Below are 16,995 nucleotides of genomic sequence, written 5' to 3' on the forward strand. Positions count from 1 at the left end.
AATACGTGACTAGTTCTATCTAATAGCCTTGTAGAGTGAATAGAGAATATATTACTAAAGCATCGAAGCTGCCATAGAAAGCCTGTCAAAACACGCAATGATGACCAGATAAGAAGTTGCTACCTCATAGAACCTGACGATGACACTGTATGCTTTACGGAAGCATATAATATACCGGAGACTACCTAGAATTTAACATACCAGCTTGAATGAAAATTGCACTGTTCGGTCATCCCCTTATCTATCTCTCGCGTTAACGACTCGTCATAGTCTTGAGGGCATAGAGGGTACTGTTTAGTCATCTCAGAAGACAAAGGTGGAAAAGAAAAGAGATACATAGAAGAACACGGGGCAAAGTCAAACCGCCCAAAAAGTCCTCACCCAAAACCCATACACGCGATTCGACCACCCTCCAAACCTCGCGCGCGCCCACACCACCAGCGCATCGCCCACCTCAAGTTCCCGCACCGTTTTCCCATCGAGCGTAGCGCACCCCCTCCCCGTTTCAGTCGCAATCTCCTCCGCCTCCACCGAGTCCTCTTCTATACAGTCCTGATAGTGCCACGTGACAACATGACGCTGCGTCTCGCCCACAGCTGTCTTGTTACACTGCAGTTTATGGGCATTTGGAAGGAGAAGCGGGGCGTCGTTTTGGAAGCCGCCTTGTGGTGGGTGGAACTCTGGTCCCGGGGCGTCTGGCGCGCGCTGCTCTGCGGAATGCATCACGTCTACGTCGAACCACGTGAAGGAGCCTTCGTAGGGTGTAGTTCGTCGGCCGCCGCCCCAGCCTTGGTCGCGGCTGTCTATTGTAAAGACGATCTTGCGGCAGGGGTGGATGGTTCGGTGTGGGCGTGGCTTTGGGGTGGGGTTTTCTTGTGTCTTTTTATTCTTTATTTTTTTTATCTTTAGCTTTCTTGCTTAACCTTTATTTACGTTCATCTTTGTTATAGTGCAAATGAATGGGTAAAGCAAGAGATCAATCCATGAAATGGGGGTACATACCGTCTCATCATAGCAAAGCGGCTGCGTTACCACGACCACAGCGTCCCGATCCTGATGCACCACCATCTTCTTCTGCAGTCGCGTCACCGTCGACGGCCAATACTCCGCCGCATCGACGATCATGTCGACAATCTCCGAAGGCAGGCCCTCAGGAACGATCTTCCATGACAGGATATAGCGCGTCTTCAGCACATCTTCCAAACTCGGGTAGTATTGGTTGTTGTCGGGGCTGACATCCGCGTCATCGGCCGACGTTGCGGCATCGTCGTTTTGGTTGGGTGTGCGGTCGCGGTGAGCGAATCGGCGCATCATTGTTGATAGTGTGGGGTGGGATTCTTGTATGAGGATAGTAGTATACAGTTGTTGGAGATGCAGGAAGAGGATGCGGGGGGTTGTTTCCGGGCTTGAGATGGCTTACTGTAGCTTAGCTTCTGGCGCCGGGAGCGGGGTCTAGACTAGGCTACACAGCTGTGCTGATCTGCGACGCGGAAAAAGTAGTTGGGCGTCTTGCGTACTGGTCTTGTTTTGATATGGTTATCTCAATGTTATAGTAAGATATGCCAATGGCCTAGTTTCACCTAGAGGGAGGAGATCAGTTAGACCAGTCCATGTTCCTATTTGCGGGGACTGTTTTTGGGAATAGTTGGGATGACGTCATACGAACCTAAGGCATTAACAAACTTAATGCCTGAGGTATTAACAATTATGGAACTACGAGTATACGAGACGAACCGATGATGATTATCCACTGAGACCGTAAATGATATTTCCATGTGGTTGAGACACGCGCCAAAGATACACTCCTATATAAAGATATAATACCCCTACGCCTTCACCTTCGCTTGCCTCCCACCGGCTGCCTGGTACGCAGCAGCCCGCTTGCTGCTCCGGTTGTTCGGCTTGCCCTTGGAGCCCTTGGAACCCCGACTCTTGGTCTTCACCCGGAGCCGGTTCGAGTCGCCCTCCGTCGCCCGCTGACCTTCGAAGACCGCCGAATTCCCCGAGATCGTTCTCTGCCCATCCGACTTCAGCTGTGCCGCGCCAGCCCGGCCGAAAAGCCGGCCGGCCCGACCCTGGAGTGTCTTGGCTGCCTCGGTCTGCCGGCCGTTGCCCGCATCCTCTCGCTTCTTCATCATCTTCCGGGCGCGCGTCACGCGCAGCTTCCGCGGCAGCATGGGGGGGAACTTCTTCCCATCCAGGAGGAGCGCTTCCTCCACGCAGTTCGGGTCGTGGAACTGAACGTAGGCGAATCCCTTTCCGACGCGCGTCAGGCGGTCGCGGACGACGCGCACGGATTCGACGCTGCACTTGTTGACCTTGGATTTCTGGTCTTTCGAGCCGCCCGTGTGTGCGTCGAAGGTCCTCCAGAGCCCCTCCTCGACGTCGGCCGGCGCCCGTTTCTTGTTCTTCTTCTCCTCCGTATCGCCCTCGACGTCCACGAAGTCAAGATTACCGACGAAGACACAGCGCTTGTTGTCGACCTTGGCGGGATGCGCAATGCTGTCCGCCCGCAGATGCCTGTCCAGGACGACGGTTCCGTTCAAAGCATGAGGTGCCTTCCGCGCACCCTGAATTGTGCTATAGACCGCATACGCATTGGTGCTCGGCGTAGTTTCATCGAGAAGCTCCTGCTTGGCAAAGGCTGCGCGTTTGGGGACCTTTCCGCCACTAGCAAACGCAGTGGACCGGAATCGGAGGGACTCGAGTTTGTGAGGGCCCGTAGACTCGGGGATCGAGGAGAGGAAAGACTCCAGATGTCTCATGAGGGTTTTCTTGCCGGATTTCGACTTGATAGCCTCGGTGGAGACATTGCCCAAAAAGATGGTTCTGTTGGACTTGTCGAGTTCCGAGGCGTCGCCCGCGTGGCTTTCGTGTTTCGGAGGGGCCGTGGCTGCCTCATCGGAGCTCTCATCTTCGTCGGAGCCGTCGGAAGATCCGCTCTCCTCGTCAGAGCCGCTCTTCTGTTGCTTGGTCTGCTCGGCGCGACGCTTCTCCACGGACTTTTGCTCCTCCTTCTCTAGGCGACGCATGTAAGAGTCTTCGAGGTCGTCGGTCGTCGCCCTCTTGCGTTTCCGGCTCGGTGCTTCGGCTGCTGCTGCGGCTCGATCGCTGTCTGCATCACTGGGGGATTCGGGCGCCTCCCCCATGACTTCGTCGTCGTCATCTCCGCCAATGGATTCACCGTCTTCCGGCTCGGAGATTTCCTCGTCGTTTTCCACCTCATGTTTGCTGCGCTTAGACGATGCGCGGGGAGTGATTTCGGGGATCGTGGGTTCCTTCACGGGACCAGCCTACAGATTGAAAAAGACATTAGCAAATCATCCACGCGACAAAAGAAACTGGATTCGTACGCTTTGGTCGAACAGCGACGCAAGAGTAGGGTCGACGGCGGTCTTCCCGGAGAACAAGGCATTCCCCGACTCCAGGTTAGCAGCCGACTGGGACTTTGATTTCTTGCCCATATTGTGTGTGAGTCCGTCCAAAAGGCGCGGACCGTATATTAAGGGTATTGTAGGGAAGTGGGAGAAAAGATAAGATGTTGGTGTCAATTGCGGAGATCGTATTTTAATTTTCAACTTTTTTTCTTTTTCGGAGACGCGCGATTTCCGAACTAGTCCGTTCTGGGCCTAGTACAGTATTATCACGTGTGTTTGATGAACTACGGGATGTGATTGGCTCAAATTATCTATATCGAGGTATATCTGAAAATCGAGCATGCATGTGGCTTACCTTCTATTGGAAGATTATCACCATTCTATGGTATAACGATGGCTGAGATTAGGTGTCATCTTGTACGTCTTCTTCAAGTGAATGTCTTCATGAAACACGCTTAATATCCATCTGGACGCCTTGTTGGCAGGTGTCTTCTGGATTACTGGGAAGTTTCCTCCAGTCTTTGGTAGAATGTCCTCAAATTTTTTTTTTTTTTTTTCGATTACTTCAATGAAAGTTAAGAAAATCGCTTCTTCCCTAGTTTTAATAAATGAGCCCATTGACACCTACAGGTTCAGAATCATAGTCTATTCAGCATTGTTGCAAGTTAAGGGAAGGATTACTACTCGGTTACAAAAGATGCCATGACACATTTGGCCTTTGTAAGGGCCGAACTGTTGAGTGCGACAATGATCAACATTACTGAATGGGCCATCTATAAGAAATCATTTCTAGTTGTTATAACGGCCATATCCACTACCTCGGTCTACTTTACGCGCTGTGAGTAAGGACTAGGTGGCAAAAACAGGTCTTTTGCTGGCTTTCTGGGTCATTTTCCACTCAATCAAATAACAAATGCAAATTAATGGTTTATTTTGCGTTCTATGATTTCCAGCTCGACTACATCGCAATATACCAGTTAAGCAGACTGTGTTCGATGGAAGAAGGAAGAGCATTGATCAGAAGCCTCCTCAGTTTGGGGACATAGTACATTAACACACAGTCTCAGTCATCTGGGTTGTCAGCATACGATAGAATTCATATCCACCAATCGATGTGGCTGATCTGAGAGACACTGTCTTCGTAAAAGGAAACAACGCCATGCCCTCAACACGGCAGGTGCCACCCAGCTTAGTGATGGAGCTCTTCGACATTAGTTCGGAATATATCAATGTCTCATCTCAAACCCCAACAAGAAGAAGAGGGGCGGAGAGATCTAGTAAATTGATAGGTATATTGATGGATGTTGTGCCATGGCAAATTGGATGGAATGATAAGCCTGAACTGGATTATATTAGCATGAACTGTACCCCTGCAACGGTGCTGTAGACATCGTAAACTGTTCCGGAAAGCAGAGCACCTGGACGTGGTATATCTGGGAAAGAAAGGACCTTGTAATATTGGGTAAATTATTGGTTACCCGTAATCAAATTCTATATAAGCCAGCAACGGATCAAATAACTGTCCGCTGCAGATCCACACAATGTACATAGAGAAGCCAATCCTTCAACGCCTGGTCGCATGCTGTCGCGAGCATGCCGTAACAACCCAGGATATATCAGTATCATATATCATACCAAACCGTCCGATCCTGCATTATAGGACAAGACGGTCCACAGTCTCTTTCCTTCCACCCATCGATCCCGAATTCTTTACTGCTGCAGCGCCTGCCACTGCTCCGGGGTGTAGCATTTGGGCGTCCAGGCGTGGATAGCGGCAATCTCCGCCTTCAAAGCCGCGTTGACCAATCGGTGGCGGGCGAGCATGGTCTTCTTCTCGAACTGGGGGGAAACGATGACGGCCTGGAACGCCTGTCCGCAGCCACCTATACAACCATCGTGCGTTAGCGATCACTGGTCCTATACTGTCTTCCTCCAAATGATACCCCACTCTCGAAAAGTGATTTGACTTACCCGACAAATCCTCGATCTCAACGTGCTGCGCTTGCAGCTGGTCCGTCAGCTTGGCCTTAATCAGGTCCGCTGTCACTCCGTTGGTGGCATCCGCCATGGCTGCGTTCACGGCGGCGAAAGAGCGCGCGGAGACGGAGAAAGGCGAATAGGACTGGTGGACCGGAGTGCGGAGGAAGTAGCGGCAGCTTCTGCTCAACAGGGTGGAGGTGCGGGAGTACATCAAGTGCGGCGGATGCACTATGTAGAGTAAAGAAAAAGTCAAAGTTGAAGGCGTAAAAGGCGAGACGGGAAGGTAGAAAGTTGAGGAGAGGCTTGTCCGTGAAGCGCAAAAAAGACGGGATGGGAGAGTCAGTTGGGATGACGGAATTAATCATCCGGGGATGGCGGATTTGGTGCCTGTGGCTGTGGCTGGTGCGCCAACTGTGGCGCGAGCTGCGACGTTGGCGGGGATCGGCTTGATGCGCATTGTTGGTTCTGCAACTCTTCAGCCAAATCGTCTGTGGTCCTATATACAATTTTGTTTCTATTTTGAAATTGACCCTGTTGTTTGTCTCTTGTATTGGACACTGTAATCTTCTATGACTGCTCTTTCCCGCCTCTACTCAACCATGTCCTCTTCCCTCATCCCCGCATCGTCACCCTTCACCCGGGCTGTGGTGAACTCTATGAGAAAACTGTATCCCGAATCCTTAGCAGACAAGAGCTTCGACAATACGGGTTGTAAGCTTTCACTAAAGATACACGTCGTCGATAATCCATAGCAACTGCTAAATCAATCCACAGTACTCCTCGAGGCCCCGTTCAACCCGGCGCGGAGACAGAAGAACTCGGTCCTCTTGACGATCGACCTCACCAGAGCCGTCGCGGACGAAGCGATTGCCCGTCGGGATTCGGTGGTTGTCGCCTACCGTATGAAATGAGTCGTTAGATACCCAGCGCACACATGACTCGCTGACCGTTCCTCGCAGACCCCATCATTTTCCGGGGCCTCAAATCCCTTACCCTGAACGACTCCCAGCAGAATTCTCTCCTCCGACTAGCCCAGGAGGGCATCAGTGTTTACTCCCCCCACACCGCCGTCGATGCGACCCCCGGCGGAATGGCCGACTGGCTCTGCGACATCGTGACCGGAGCTGTCACCCCATCAAATGATGCAGCACCCGCAATCGAGAAATCCTCATCCCAATCCTACTCGCAGGCCGTCTTTCCCCAGCCCCAACCTGCTTCTGCCACTCCGTCGTCTGCCGTGCCCCACGAGCGCAGCACCATCCACCCCTCCCCGCCGCCCGTTCCAGAAGGCCTGGAATCCGCGGGAATGGGCCGCATCGTCACCTTCCAAACTCCCCAACCCCTCGCCACCATTGTCGATCGAATCGGCCGCGGCACTGGAAACCCCGGCGGTATCCCCATTGCCATCCCGCAGTCCGCATCGGTGGACGACTTGAAGATCCGCACGGTGGGAGTGTGCCCTGGATCGGGATCCAGTGTCCTTTTCAAAGCCCCTGGCGGAATTCCCGATCTGCTGTTCACCGGCGAACTGAGCCACCACGAGGCACTGGCTGCCGTTGAGCAAGGCTCAGTGGTTGTTGCGTTGGCGCATTCCAACTCCGAGCGGGGGTATCTTCGGGCTGTGATGCGGGAAAAACTTGCAGGAACTTTGGCCACGGAGTGGGAGACGGCGCGGAAACAGCCTGAGAATGCGCCAGCTTGGGAGAAGGCGTACGCGGATACGGAGAGTGCAGTTGACGTGAGCAATCAGGACAGGGACCCGTATGGAATTATGATTAGACAAGTCTAGGTTGGACTATTGGAATGTTGATGTTTGATCGTAGTTTTCTCACCTCGTCTACGCAGGTATTATGGTTCAATGTATAAAGTGAAATGGGTCTTGCAGAGTTCTATATGGATCCGTAGCGGCTTATAGTAGCCCAATTTGTCCCGTAACAGCATTCTTCAGTCTCTTCTCCCCATCCTTCTTTTCTCCCTATCACTGGGCTTCCCACGTAGCATTGTTAATGCAGTAATGGTAGTATCCAAGTAGGTGAAGACTCAGTGTCCAGGGGTAAGACAATCAATGTATTGAGCTCAGCGCTTCGGTGAGGTGAGAAATACCACATGACCATGATTTGAGGTCTTGGGGCGTGAGCTAGCATGCGTTCTGAACATCTCATTTCCCTTCCATTCAGGCAATCATCCCTACTTCGTTACCTTCGTCGACTCCTGCTATCTTCATGATGTGGAAATCAGTGGCCTTCCCTTTCCAGAACTCCCAACCACTGCCTCCTCTACCTACAACAGATGAAATCCGCGCTTGCAATATGCAACGTGCAGGAGGCACTGGGTTATTAATCTCCCTCCAAGATTTAGAAATAGATGGAGTTTTCTGGGATTTTTTAGAATCAGTTGGATATCATTCTCCTGGATTCTTGCCACGAGCTCCAGGGCCAAAAGTGGTTCGAAGCTCTGGATTTACAACCTGTACGGGATCCGTACCAGAGGAGACCAACGTTAATGGTTCGAAGGCTCAATATGACTCATAGACGTGGTGCTCAGGCCAATCTGAGGATTAATGGTCCAGATACAAAGGCCAGGGACTGGAATCATGGGGCATAGATCTAGCGATCACAAGTACAGTGGACGGTTACCCCATATCAAAACCTGATTCCCTGCACTACTCAGGTTAAGTCTAATTCCTTTATTTACTGAAGAGAATCTATCGCCCAGCATGTAGGGTTAAATCCTAAGCCTGGCTTCAAAACACGGAAGATAACAATAACGGCTGTTAATTAAAACTAGAGAATAGGTCCAGCCCTCGAGTAAGGTACTTGTGGCCGGCTGAAGCCTTCTCATCATGGATAACTAGATCAGAAGGCTCTAAGCTCCTCTAGTCTTGTGTACAGTCTGAGCCGCTCTCGACGAGAGGTATCATCTCGTGGGTCCAAGGCTGATATCTCATTATCAATCTTCTGCACCTCACGGGTGCGATTCTCGGCGTCTTCTGCTCGCTCTTTTTCATACATCCACCACCCCGACAACGGCTGAATCGAATTGAGATCAGCTCTCTCGGTAGGAGCTGAAGGGTGGTAGGGACGCGTCTCAAGGTATACCCCGGAATGGGCATGATTGTTCGTGCCATCCAACATTGCCCCGCTCGACGTGGCTTCGATGCCGACTAACCCGGCAAGCATGACTGTGTCATATACAGTCCCATTATCATCAACAGTGACCGGTACGGAGGCGTGACCTGATGGAACGTCGCCTGTGTCAACATGGCGCGATAAAGCGTCATCCAGCCCGAACTCAGTCTCCCCTGACTCGAATTCTCGCGAGGAGGAGGAGTGTATGTTTTCTCGGTGCAATAACTTTCCATCTTCGTCCCAGAAACAAAAGACTGTGATCCACCCAGTCAGATAATCTGGTCCGCTTCCCATCGATTCTTCGTGTGCGCATTTGCTCCAGAAGGTCAGCACATCCGGTGCGTCGGGTCGATCGAATGATGCAACAAAATGATTCAGGACTGGTCGAAGCAGCTGAGCAAATCGCGCGGGCTCATCTCCCAGCTGACGTAGCTTGTCAAGTTTTGTCACCATTCGCGCCCAGTCCTCTCGCTCGCCTAACAAGGTCACGGATGGAATCCCACATAGCGTGGACATCGTATAGGAGAAGTATTTCTGTAAGGCACCCATCATCAAGATAGCGCCGACAACTTTGTCGGACTCGGTCGTGGTGCTGAAATCCGGCATGATCCAGTTTCGTAGATCCTCATCCACCACATTTTTCTCAATGAGACTTGTCATGTACAAGGCCATCCTGCCAAAATCAACAGTCTCCACAGTTCCCACATCGTACACCTTCAGTTCCTTTTGTCCCTCGTGGGCAACAAAAAAGGACCGTAGCTCCTCTGCATGCGCATTCACAAAGAAACCGAGCTGAGTGAGAATGGAAAACCACACGTCTTCGGGCCTGAGTGTCAGATGGTGATGGTCACTGTAGGCGTGGAACACGGCCCAGACAAAGCCATGATTCGAGGCTGAGACGTGAGACGTGTCCAACAGGCTTTGAGAAAATGAGTTCTGTATCAACTTTCGGCTGCGGCGATAATTCTTCGGGCTTGAGCCCTTAAGCAGCTCTTCGGCGGAGGATACCTTTGTTGCCTTCCATCTGCGGGGTGAATGCTCGGCTGTGGTCAGGGTGACGGGCATCTTGTCGAAGGGGCAATGAGAACGCCCGGTGTCCAATCGTGGTAATGTTGCGGAGGGAAGTTGGAAAATCAGGAAGTTGAGAAGTTGAGAAGTTGGAAGTTGGGAAGTCTGAGGTTGAGCAAGCAAAGCTAGCTAAACCTTATACGATGCCGAAGAGATCGCGGGGGTGAGTAGCGCGAGATGATGTGGGGAGCATAGCCTACCACTACTATCAAAAACACGTATAATATCAACCGTAATGACGACATATGTAGAAGAGAAAGTGTCAGATGGAGAGGAACTAATCTCAAGGCTAGTTCTGATTCAATCACCCATTCCTAACGAGATCTGCCTATCGGGGTACTTTGATGATAGTTCCAGAATGACTATATACTCCTACACCTGCTTCAAGTCCCCATTCGCCATGTTAAGGAATGGTATTGAAAGTCTTGACCTGTACGGTCGAATACTTCACCAAGTTCGTGTAATTTGATTTGATGCATAGCATATAGGTCTTGTAGGTTCTATATATATTCAGTCGTGGGGTTGATAGTAGCCCATTCGGTCCCGTGACAACATACAACCAATTGCACTGATATCGTTCTGATCTGGATCTGACTTCCTCCTTCTTCCATCTCTCCCCAACCTTCTTTTCTCTCGATCTATCAGCCAGTTTGGTCTGAACATGGACTTCTCACCTAGTATAATTAACAAGGTCAGTATCATTGGTTGATTGTCCAACACGAGACAATCGACGAGCCCCACAGCCAAGACTTAGCTCCAGTTTACTATGTATAGACGGTGACAACTATATTATCATCGCGTCAGAAGCGTGTCGGTATGTTAGACAGCTCCTGTCCATCATGTCGGTATATCCAAGACCATTAACAATCCAGCAAAGCCAAGCACAACGACTTCAATGGCTTTGTATCTCTGGATCCACTGATTAGTGGCGTCTGTCAGTCACCTTGGCCGCACCATGCATCCTGACACATCTCACCTTTCTGATCTTGACTCGACCATACACTCGACCTGGTTGATTCAAATACACACATACATCTATAGATATATCTATACTTCTTGCAAGTGGATGTATTTATATGAGGATGTACGGTTGATACAAGGCGATCAAGTGACCCACTTGTCCGGCCAATCCGTGGCGGCTGATTGAATGCCGGCCGATCCATCCGTTACTAAGGAAGAAGTACTCCCCGTCGTACGTACGCCGTTACACTCCTTCTTGGAACCTGACTTATCCTTCCTCTCCCTCCTTTTCTATCTTTTCCATCATCCTCCTTCGCACGCCAACTGCTCCTTTCGCGAAGCCGGATCATGAGTCAACTCTTCTTGCGAGGAGTGCTACCGGCACTCCTCCTCGTTTCACCCGCCCTGGCCCATGGAGGCCACGAAAACGTCCCCGAAGGCGAGGCTATCTCCTTGGAGCCGATCGTACGTATCCCACCGGTCGGGGCGGACTCGCTCGGTGGTCGCAGTTGACTGACCCCACCCTAGGACTCGACGTTATGGATTCATATCATTCTGATGGGATTTGCCTTTGGCATCCTTTTTCCGCTGGGCATGGTTCTCGGGGTAAGTTTCTTTCCTAGGAAGCCTGGACATCTGGTGGAGTTCTGGGGAACAGTGGTGGTTGACAGTTCTTGCGTCTCCGATATAGATCGTGCGCTCGCGCTGGCACGTTCCTGTCCAGATTGTCGCTACCTGTATCGCCGTTGTCGCCTATTTCCTCGGTCACGCCCATAAAGGCCGCCAGTTCGGGAAGAACGTCCATCATTCCTTCGCAAACGTCCTCATGCTCATGATGGCCGTGCAAGTCGTCTTCGGCCTCTACCTCAAATTACACATCACGAAAGGCATCCACGGACGCATCCGCCGCGTTTTTGTCGTGGCCCACGGGGTGCTCGGAAAGGCGATGCCGGTGGTCGCTTGGGTCCAGATGGTGTTTGGGGGGATCGCGGCGCTGGGTTTCTGCCAGAGTGACCATATGGGACAGTGTTTGGCCCACTTCATCATGGGTAGCGCGTTCATCGCGTATGGGATCCTGCTCACCATCCTCCTCCTGGTGGGCCAGTACTGGCTGCGTCGCACGGGTCGGAGCCAGGAATTCTTCGACTCGTTGATCATCGCGGCCTGGGGGTGTGTCAACACCTTTACCGAACATCGATGGGGGGGTCCTTGGGTCCACAACGACCTGCAGCATACCACCATGGGCATTGTCTGGTGGTGCGCGGGTCTCCTAGGTATCTGGTTGAGTCGCAACCGGGACGGTGGCCCCAAGCGTAACCTGATGCCCGCCATTGTCATCCTCTTGACTGGTTATGCCATGTCCGCGCACACGCAGCACTTGATGATCAGCACCATGGTCCACTCCATCTTCGGCTACACGCTGATGGCGGCTGGCGCGGCCAGAATCGTCGAGATCTCGTTCGTCCTGAAGGACAAGCCCACCCTGAGTCCCAACGGCTCGAACCCGCACAGTTTCCAATTCGTGACACCATTTGTAAGTACCTTATCGTATCGCAGTGGGGTCACACCGCTAACTGCCGCAGCTTCTGTATGCGTCTGGTTTCCTCTTCATGGGTGCCACGGAAGAGCAGATGCAACTCCTCGACCAGGCCGGGATCATGCACGTGTCATATGTCCTCATCCTGTACAGCATTGCGTTCCTCCTATTCCTGTGTAAGTACAGTCGAAAGCCCGAATCCCCTGTGTAGAACACCCTCTAACAATCGCAGTCGTCAATGTCCTTATCCACATCTACGCCGTCCACGCCTGGCCCGAATCCACCCAGCCCTCCCGCACCCGCTACGACGGTTTCGTTGACGAGGCCGAAAACCCCGACAGCTACGCCCGACTGGGTGGCGCCCGTGCCCACCATCCCAACGGCCACGCCCGCTCCGCCGCGGAAGCGCAGCAGCTGCACGACGCGGAAGCCTTCGAGCTAGAGGGTCTGATTTCGGACGAGGAAGACGGACACAAGGTGTCGACCGACAGCCGACGTGGCCGGAAATCCGACGACGGTGACGATTCACCTTTGGTTGGAAAGGAGACGTCCCGTTGATTTGATGGCGATCCGCATAAAAGCCGCATGCATCTTCTCTTCTTTATTCTTTTTTATCTTACTTCATTTTATTTTTTCTTTCACCCTGATTCCTTTTCTATGATTTGACCATCAAGGACTTCTTCAGGAATAGCATGCCACACCCGAATAGACTGTTCCAGCTAGTCACTTGTTCTCTTTGTTTGGTTGATCTGTTCGTTCATGGAGGAAGGCGTCTGTATTTACTTGCGGGGACCGGAGTACGGGAGTAAAATATCATATTTGATTTCGAATACACTAGACTTGTCTTCATCATCTTCTCCACATTTCAAAGAAGCTCTGCTTAGAAACGTAGTGCAGTTACGAAGTACACGATGCAGTCATTCACAAGTTATCTGAGATCGACCTTGTGAAACTCAGACTACCAATTACATGCAGGACTGGCCATCGTAAGTTTCGCCTGAGATTGATGACGATAATGAGAGAAGCCTATCCCAATCCCTGATTCATGTCTATCTATCTATCGTACACTTCGTAAATTCCTTTCCTGTCCGTATTTTCCTAGTTCTGTTTTCTACCGTCCCTCACATGCTATTCTCATGGCCGTTTCCATTCCTAGTTTGGTTGTTCGTATTTTCGCCATTCTCGTGTATGGGGAGCGAGACGGGTACGGTGGTCGTTGATGGCGGGGTAGGATCATCGAGGGGGATTGCGTTCGCGGCGGGGGGCACGGCAGCCAAATCGTTAGGCATGCTGGAGGGGAAGAAAGGGTGGAGCGGGTAGATGGGGGAGACGGTCTTGTCGCCGTCGAAGAGGAGGAGGTTCTGGATGGGCTGTTCGCGGGCGCTGAGCACGTTGATGACGTCTTGGGCGAGCTTGCCGCCGATGAAGGTCGCGACGGGGCTGAGCTCGCTGCCGAGGTTTTGGAGGAAGGTGCGCAGGAAGGCGGAGTCGAGCGTGGCGATGTCGAGTTGGAGCTCGTGGTGCGCGTCGCGGGCGAGCTTGGTGAAGGTCTCGAGATCCTGTGCGTTGAAGGTTGGGAGGGCGCCGCCGGAGAGCTTTTGGAATTCCCAGAGGGCGCGCAGGCAGGTGAGCAGGGGGGTTACTTGTCTTCGGCGGCGGGGGAGACGGGTGAAGTCTTCGGGGAGGGGCGAGGTGTTGGCGAGGAGGAGTGGGGAGTAGGTCTCGCGCTTGGTGACCATCTCGATGACTTTGTCGTTTTCCTTTTTGGTGGTCACGTTGACGATGCTCCGCGTGGGGGTTTCGCGCGTGGCTGACACGACGTTGGATTTGGCTCGTTCGATGACGAAGTCGTGCGAGATGAGATCGGCGAAGATGAAGCCGTAGAAGCCGTGCAGCCCCGCTGCGTAGAAGGGACGCTGGGCGATGCGACAGGCGGCGTTTATGGTGGTGTAGGTCGTAAAGTCGAGTTCCGTTGCGATGATCACGTCAAATTGTGAGAAGAACTCCGGTTGCTTCGCGCGCACGTCCTCGGTGTCGATGTGGAGCTTTACTCGTGGGTTCATGGCATGGACAGAGGGCTCTGCTGCTTGAGCGCGCTGCCAGCGGTCAGTGATAGGGACATACGAAACGAGTGGCGCAAGGAACATACGTTTTGGCCGACAGTTTCCTCACTGATGAAAAACTGCGCTCCCAGATCCTCCTCTTTGACGGTCTCATGGTCGATGATTGTTAGGGTGCCGATCCCAGCGAGGACCAGGTTCTTTGCGACTTCGTTCGCCAACGCTTTGAAGGTGATGAGCAAGATATTGGCGGATCGGATCCTGTCGCAGAGTCAGCTGCCATACTGCGATCATGGGGAATGCGACGTACTTTTCCTGGGCTTGCACACCCCAGAGGCGAATTTGACGATCGTACAGGGCGATCTCATCTGGAGAGGTTAGTCTGTATGTTTCATTCGCGGACCACTGTGTTCTCGGCCATACCAGCGCTAATGGACTGGGAGACGTCCTGTTCTTCCATGGCGATTGATAGTGGGTATTGACCACGCCGATTGGAGCAGATCAATCTAGCAGTGGGATGAGGAATGAGACTGGAGAGAGCAATGGCAGATGAAGGAAAGTGAAATATAATCCAAGAACACCAAAAGTGAAAGACCAATTGCCAAGTAGACACAAACCTCAAAACCCTCTGCAAGGAGCCGTCTGTGATTGTAATCAAAGGCAGTGAATCAATGCAGTCAATCAAAGAAGCAAATGCGGAGGACGCGACGGAGCGATGACGATGTGGATTTACGGCGGTCCGGATCGACCATGTGGACAATACCGATCTGTATTGGGATTTCCACCGTGTCCGTTTCTTCCACGTCCATGATAATTACTCCGGGTAGATTCATAAGGATAATTTCAATACAGTATACAGGACACTGAGTATCCAGTATAGCACAATTCGGTAATTTCCCTTGCTACTTTATACAGAGTACGGACCGTGCAAGAGAGAGCACCTGATGATCACTACATAGTATGACAGCCGTGGTGATAGTTGAAGAGTCCGTGACCAGTGGTAATTGTGGTAATTCCAGAACATAAATTACCCCGTGTTGTGTATGCCTTATCACGTGATTCGACCGAAGCATGCCGATCTGCTGCATCTCATTCTTCATACACTTGAGAACACTTCTTCAACGCCATCAGCAGTCTACAAATCTACAGTCATACACAACATATGTGGGAGATGGTTTTTTATGATGCACCCATGCATCCAGTATAGTCTATTGACAAAACAGGTATCCCTAAACAAATCTAACCACAGAGTCTATATATACAAAAACATAATAATTTAGCCCTGGTAGTTGAGGGTAACGACCAGACGGACAGGGCCGCTGCCGGAGATGTTTCCACCAATACCGCCAATGTCGGTCTCAGCGGTGGTGTAGGCATTGTCGACGGAGTCAGCGTTGGGAGTGATGGAGGAGCAGGTGCCGCTGTTCTGATCGCAGATCTTCATGCCTTGGACCTCCATACCGGCGTTCTGGGCGACAATGGCGGAGACGTCAAAGCCGGACCAACCCGAGTTGCCGTTGCTGCCAAAGTCGAACTCACCCCAGGTGGACGCGAATACGCCCTGGCCGTCGGTGGGCACGCTCCCGGGGGCCGCAGCAAAGCCTCCGTTGGTGTCGGGCTGGAAAGCGACGTACTTGGTCTCGCCCGGGTTGACAGTCAGGTCCAGGGCGTGGTGGCCGAAGAAGCCGTCCATCTGCCCGCTGGGGCCGTACTTGTTCCAGAACACGAGGCTCCAGCTCTCGGTCAGATCGCCCGAGAGCTCCGCGACGTACTGGTACTGGTCGGCGTCGCTGCTGGAGATCTCGAGGATGTTGCTACCCCAGGGCTCACCCGTGTTGCCCTTGTAGGTGATGTCGTCGCCGCTGTTGGCAGTGCTGGCTCCGAACCCATCGGTGGAGTAGGACCCGCCGCCGGAAGAGGAGCTCGACGCGGCAGGAGTGGACGAGACCTGGCGTCTCTCGTGGCCTTGCGGGCGGGCAAGGGAGCCGGTGGTGAGGGCTGCCAGCAGCATCAGGGACTTGGTGAACTGCATTGTGGAAAGGAAGGTGGTAGTCGCGTCGAGCGATGTGTTTTGAAATGAATAAAAGGATTGGAAGGACCGAAAGGTCAAAAGGAATGTGAGGTTGGAAAGGAAAGAGAGTGACTAGAGATGCACTTGAAGAGAATGATGAGGATCAGAACAGAACTCCAGAGGCAGATCTTCACCCCTCTATATAGGTTTGTCCTCGACACCAAAACCCTACCCCGCCACCGGTCAATGCCCACATACGGTGGCCTCGGATATCCATCATGACGAGGTGGTCTGCCATCCTTGGAACTATGACGGCTGGATGAAGGACGTCGTCAGTACCTCGTGTGCCACTGGGGGGCGCAGTGGATATCAACAAACGAAGAAGCCACCAGAAACAAGACTGAAACTTTGGCTTGTTCAGAAAGCAACGCGATTGGTCGATGGACTGCTGTAAGAACGGTCTTTTCTGGTTCATGTACCTCGCTAAATAAAAATCTGTAGATATCGTTGGCCATTGTGGCGGAACCGCATTGTATGTCCATTTTAATTCCATGGAACTAACCATGTGGTTGTACCAATTTTTGTTCCGTTTGTATGGACAACCGGCCACGCTTGAAACCAAAACAGATCACTTCATACCTATTGACATTTGCTAAGACCCTTTTCCTGCCAATACAAAGAAACAAGAAAAATCCCGGAGAACAAACGAAATGTGGTGGCTGTCTAGCACAATGGCAGCATTTTCACCGACACAGCCGCCCGACACGGCCGAAAGAAAGAAACTACACCTGGTTCCTGGTATCGAGCGAATCGAACCATGGAATACTTCGTCCGGAACAGGGGCAAGTCCAGTAAAACGCCGACAAATTTCACT

The 16,995-nt window shown here is 52.1% G+C and overlaps 8 protein-coding genes across 8 annotated transcripts; 2 read left to right on the top strand and 6 right to left on the bottom strand.

The window, feature by feature from the left end:
• Positions 1-137: 137 nt before the first annotated feature.
• BDW47DRAFT_109299 (uncharacterized protein) lies at positions 138-1,572 on the bottom strand. The gene is made up of 2 exons (XM_024813433.1): positions 1,003-1,572; positions 138-888 (listed from the first exon to the last, which is right to left on the bottom strand). Exons 1-2 carry the CDS (start codon positions 1,312-1,314, stop codon positions 358-360), a joined length of 843 nt encoding a protein of 280 aa, XP_024670010.1. The 5' UTR covers positions 1,315-1,572; the 3' UTR covers positions 138-357.
• A 224-nt stretch (positions 1,573-1,796) lies between these two features.
• nop12 (rRNA-processing protein NOP12) lies at positions 1,797-3,606 on the bottom strand. Its single transcript, XM_024813434.1, has 2 exons — positions 3,354-3,606; positions 1,797-3,293 (listed from the first exon to the last, which is right to left on the bottom strand). The coding sequence occupies exons 1-2, from the start codon at positions 3,462-3,464 to the stop codon at positions 1,827-1,829; spliced, it is 1,578 nt and encodes a 525-aa protein (XP_024670011.1). The 5' UTR covers positions 3,465-3,606; the 3' UTR covers positions 1,797-1,826.
• A 1,224-nt stretch (positions 3,607-4,830) lies between these two features.
• Positions 4,831-5,682, bottom strand: BDW47DRAFT_109302 (bola-like protein). Its single transcript, XM_024813435.1, has 2 exons — positions 5,349-5,682; positions 4,831-5,260 (listed from the first exon to the last, which is right to left on the bottom strand). Exons 1-2 carry the CDS (start codon positions 5,566-5,568, stop codon positions 5,088-5,090), a joined length of 393 nt encoding a protein of 130 aa, XP_024670012.1. The 5' UTR covers positions 5,569-5,682; the 3' UTR covers positions 4,831-5,087.
• A 274-nt stretch (positions 5,683-5,956) lies between these two features.
• Positions 5,957-7,146, top strand: BDW47DRAFT_119029 (Nif3-like dinuclear metal center hexameric protein; the record flags this gene model as incomplete). The annotated part of the gene is made up of 3 exons (XM_024815285.1): positions 5,957-6,068; positions 6,132-6,257; positions 6,317-7,146. 3 exons carry the CDS (start codon positions 5,957-5,959, stop codon positions 7,144-7,146), a joined length of 1,068 nt encoding a protein of 355 aa, XP_024670013.1.
• Positions 7,147-8,164: 1,018 nt separating this feature from the next.
• BDW47DRAFT_109306 (DUF4419 domain-containing protein) lies at positions 8,165-9,632 on the bottom strand. Its single transcript, XM_024813436.1, has one exon. The coding sequence runs from the start codon at positions 9,548-9,550 to the stop codon at positions 8,213-8,215; it is 1,338 nt and encodes a 445-aa protein (XP_024670014.1). The 5' UTR covers positions 9,551-9,632; the 3' UTR covers positions 8,165-8,212.
• A 521-nt stretch (positions 9,633-10,153) lies between these two features.
• Positions 10,154-12,866, top strand: BDW47DRAFT_109308 (Ytp1 family protein). The gene is made up of 5 exons (XM_024813437.1): positions 10,154-10,978; positions 11,042-11,119; positions 11,205-12,047; positions 12,097-12,226; positions 12,283-12,866. Exons 1-5 carry the CDS (start codon positions 10,862-10,864, stop codon positions 12,606-12,608), a joined length of 1,494 nt encoding a protein of 497 aa, XP_024670015.1. The 5' UTR covers positions 10,154-10,861; the 3' UTR covers positions 12,609-12,866.
• Positions 12,867-13,092: 226 nt separating this feature from the next.
• BDW47DRAFT_109309 (E1 ubiquitin-activating protein AOS1) lies at positions 13,093-14,817 on the bottom strand. The gene is made up of 4 exons (XM_024813438.1): positions 14,534-14,817; positions 14,421-14,478; positions 14,200-14,371; positions 13,093-14,146 (listed from the first exon to the last, which is right to left on the bottom strand). Exons 1-4 carry the CDS (start codon positions 14,568-14,570, stop codon positions 13,172-13,174), a joined length of 1,242 nt encoding a protein of 413 aa, XP_024670016.1. The 5' UTR covers positions 14,571-14,817; the 3' UTR covers positions 13,093-13,171.
• A 469-nt stretch (positions 14,818-15,286) lies between these two features.
• BDW47DRAFT_54066 (putative allergen) lies at positions 15,287-16,250 on the bottom strand. The gene has a single exon (XM_024819270.1). The coding sequence runs from the start codon at positions 16,140-16,142 to the stop codon at positions 15,387-15,389; it is 756 nt and encodes a 251-aa protein (XP_024670017.1). The 5' UTR covers positions 16,143-16,250; the 3' UTR covers positions 15,287-15,386.
• Between the last annotated feature and the right edge of the window lie 745 nt (positions 16,251-16,995).

This window comes from Aspergillus candidus (genome assembly GCF_002847045.1).
Source record: "Aspergillus candidus strain CBS 102.13 unplaced genomic scaffold BDW47scaffold_39, whole genome shotgun sequence".
Classification (NCBI taxonomy): domain Eukaryota; kingdom Fungi; phylum Ascomycota; class Eurotiomycetes; order Eurotiales; family Aspergillaceae; genus Aspergillus; species Aspergillus candidus.

What these genes read in the sequence shown, in the direction of transcription:
- BDW47DRAFT_109299 (XM_024813433.1), bottom strand. Translation starts at nt 1,314, where the DNA reads ATGATGCGCCGATTCGCTCACCGCGACCGCACACCCAACCAAAACGAC. An exon ending in CGCTTTGCTATGATGAGACG is followed by an intron (nt 889 to 1,002) that starts GTATGTACCCCC and finishes AAAAAAATAAAG; the next exon opens with AATAAAAAGACACAAGAAAA.
- nop12 (XM_024813434.1), bottom strand. Translation starts at nt 3,464, where the DNA reads ATGGGCAAGAAATCAAAGTCCCAGTCGGCTGCTAACCTGGAGTCGGGG. An exon ending in CGTCGCTGTTCGACCAAAGC is followed by an intron (nt 3,294 to 3,353) that starts GTACGAATCCAG and finishes TTCAATCTGTAG; the next exon opens with GCTGGTCCCGTGAAGGAACC.
- BDW47DRAFT_109302 (XM_024813435.1), bottom strand. Translation starts at nt 5,568, where the DNA reads ATGTACTCCCGCACCTCCACCCTGTTGAGCAGAAGCTGCCGCTACTTC. An exon ending in TGAGATCGAGGATTTGTCGG is followed by an intron (nt 5,261 to 5,348) that starts GTAAGTCAAATC and finishes ATGGTTGTATAG; the next exon opens with GTGGCTGCGGACAGGCGTTC.
- BDW47DRAFT_109306 (XM_024813436.1), bottom strand. Translation starts at nt 9,550, where the DNA reads ATGCCCGTCACCCTGACCACAGCCGAGCATTCACCCCGCAGATGGAAG.
- BDW47DRAFT_109308 (XM_024813437.1), top strand. Translation starts at nt 10,862, where the DNA reads ATGAGTCAACTCTTCTTGCGAGGAGTGCTACCGGCACTCCTCCTCGTT. An exon ending in CGCTGGGCATGGTTCTCGGG is followed by an intron (nt 11,120 to 11,204) that starts GTAAGTTTCTTT and finishes TCTCCGATATAG; the next exon opens with ATCGTGCGCTCGCGCTGGCA. An exon ending in TGCGTTCCTCCTATTCCTGT is followed by an intron (nt 12,227 to 12,282) that starts GTAAGTACAGTC and finishes TAACAATCGCAG; the next exon opens with TCGTCAATGTCCTTATCCAC.
- BDW47DRAFT_109309 (XM_024813438.1), bottom strand. Translation starts at nt 14,570, where the DNA reads ATGGAAGAACAGGACGTCTCCCAGTCCATTAGCGCTG. An exon ending in CTCCCAGTCCATTAGCGCTG is followed by an intron (nt 14,479 to 14,533) that starts GTATGGCCGAGA and finishes TAACCTCTCCAG; the next exon opens with ATGAGATCGCCCTGTACGAT. An exon ending in GGTGTGCAAGCCCAGGAAAA is followed by an intron (nt 14,372 to 14,420) that starts GTACGTCGCATT and finishes ACTCTGCGACAG; the next exon opens with GATCCGATCCGCCAATATCT.
- BDW47DRAFT_54066 (XM_024819270.1), bottom strand. Translation starts at nt 16,142, where the DNA reads ATGCAGTTCACCAAGTCCCTGATGCTGCTGGCAGCCCTCACCACCGGC.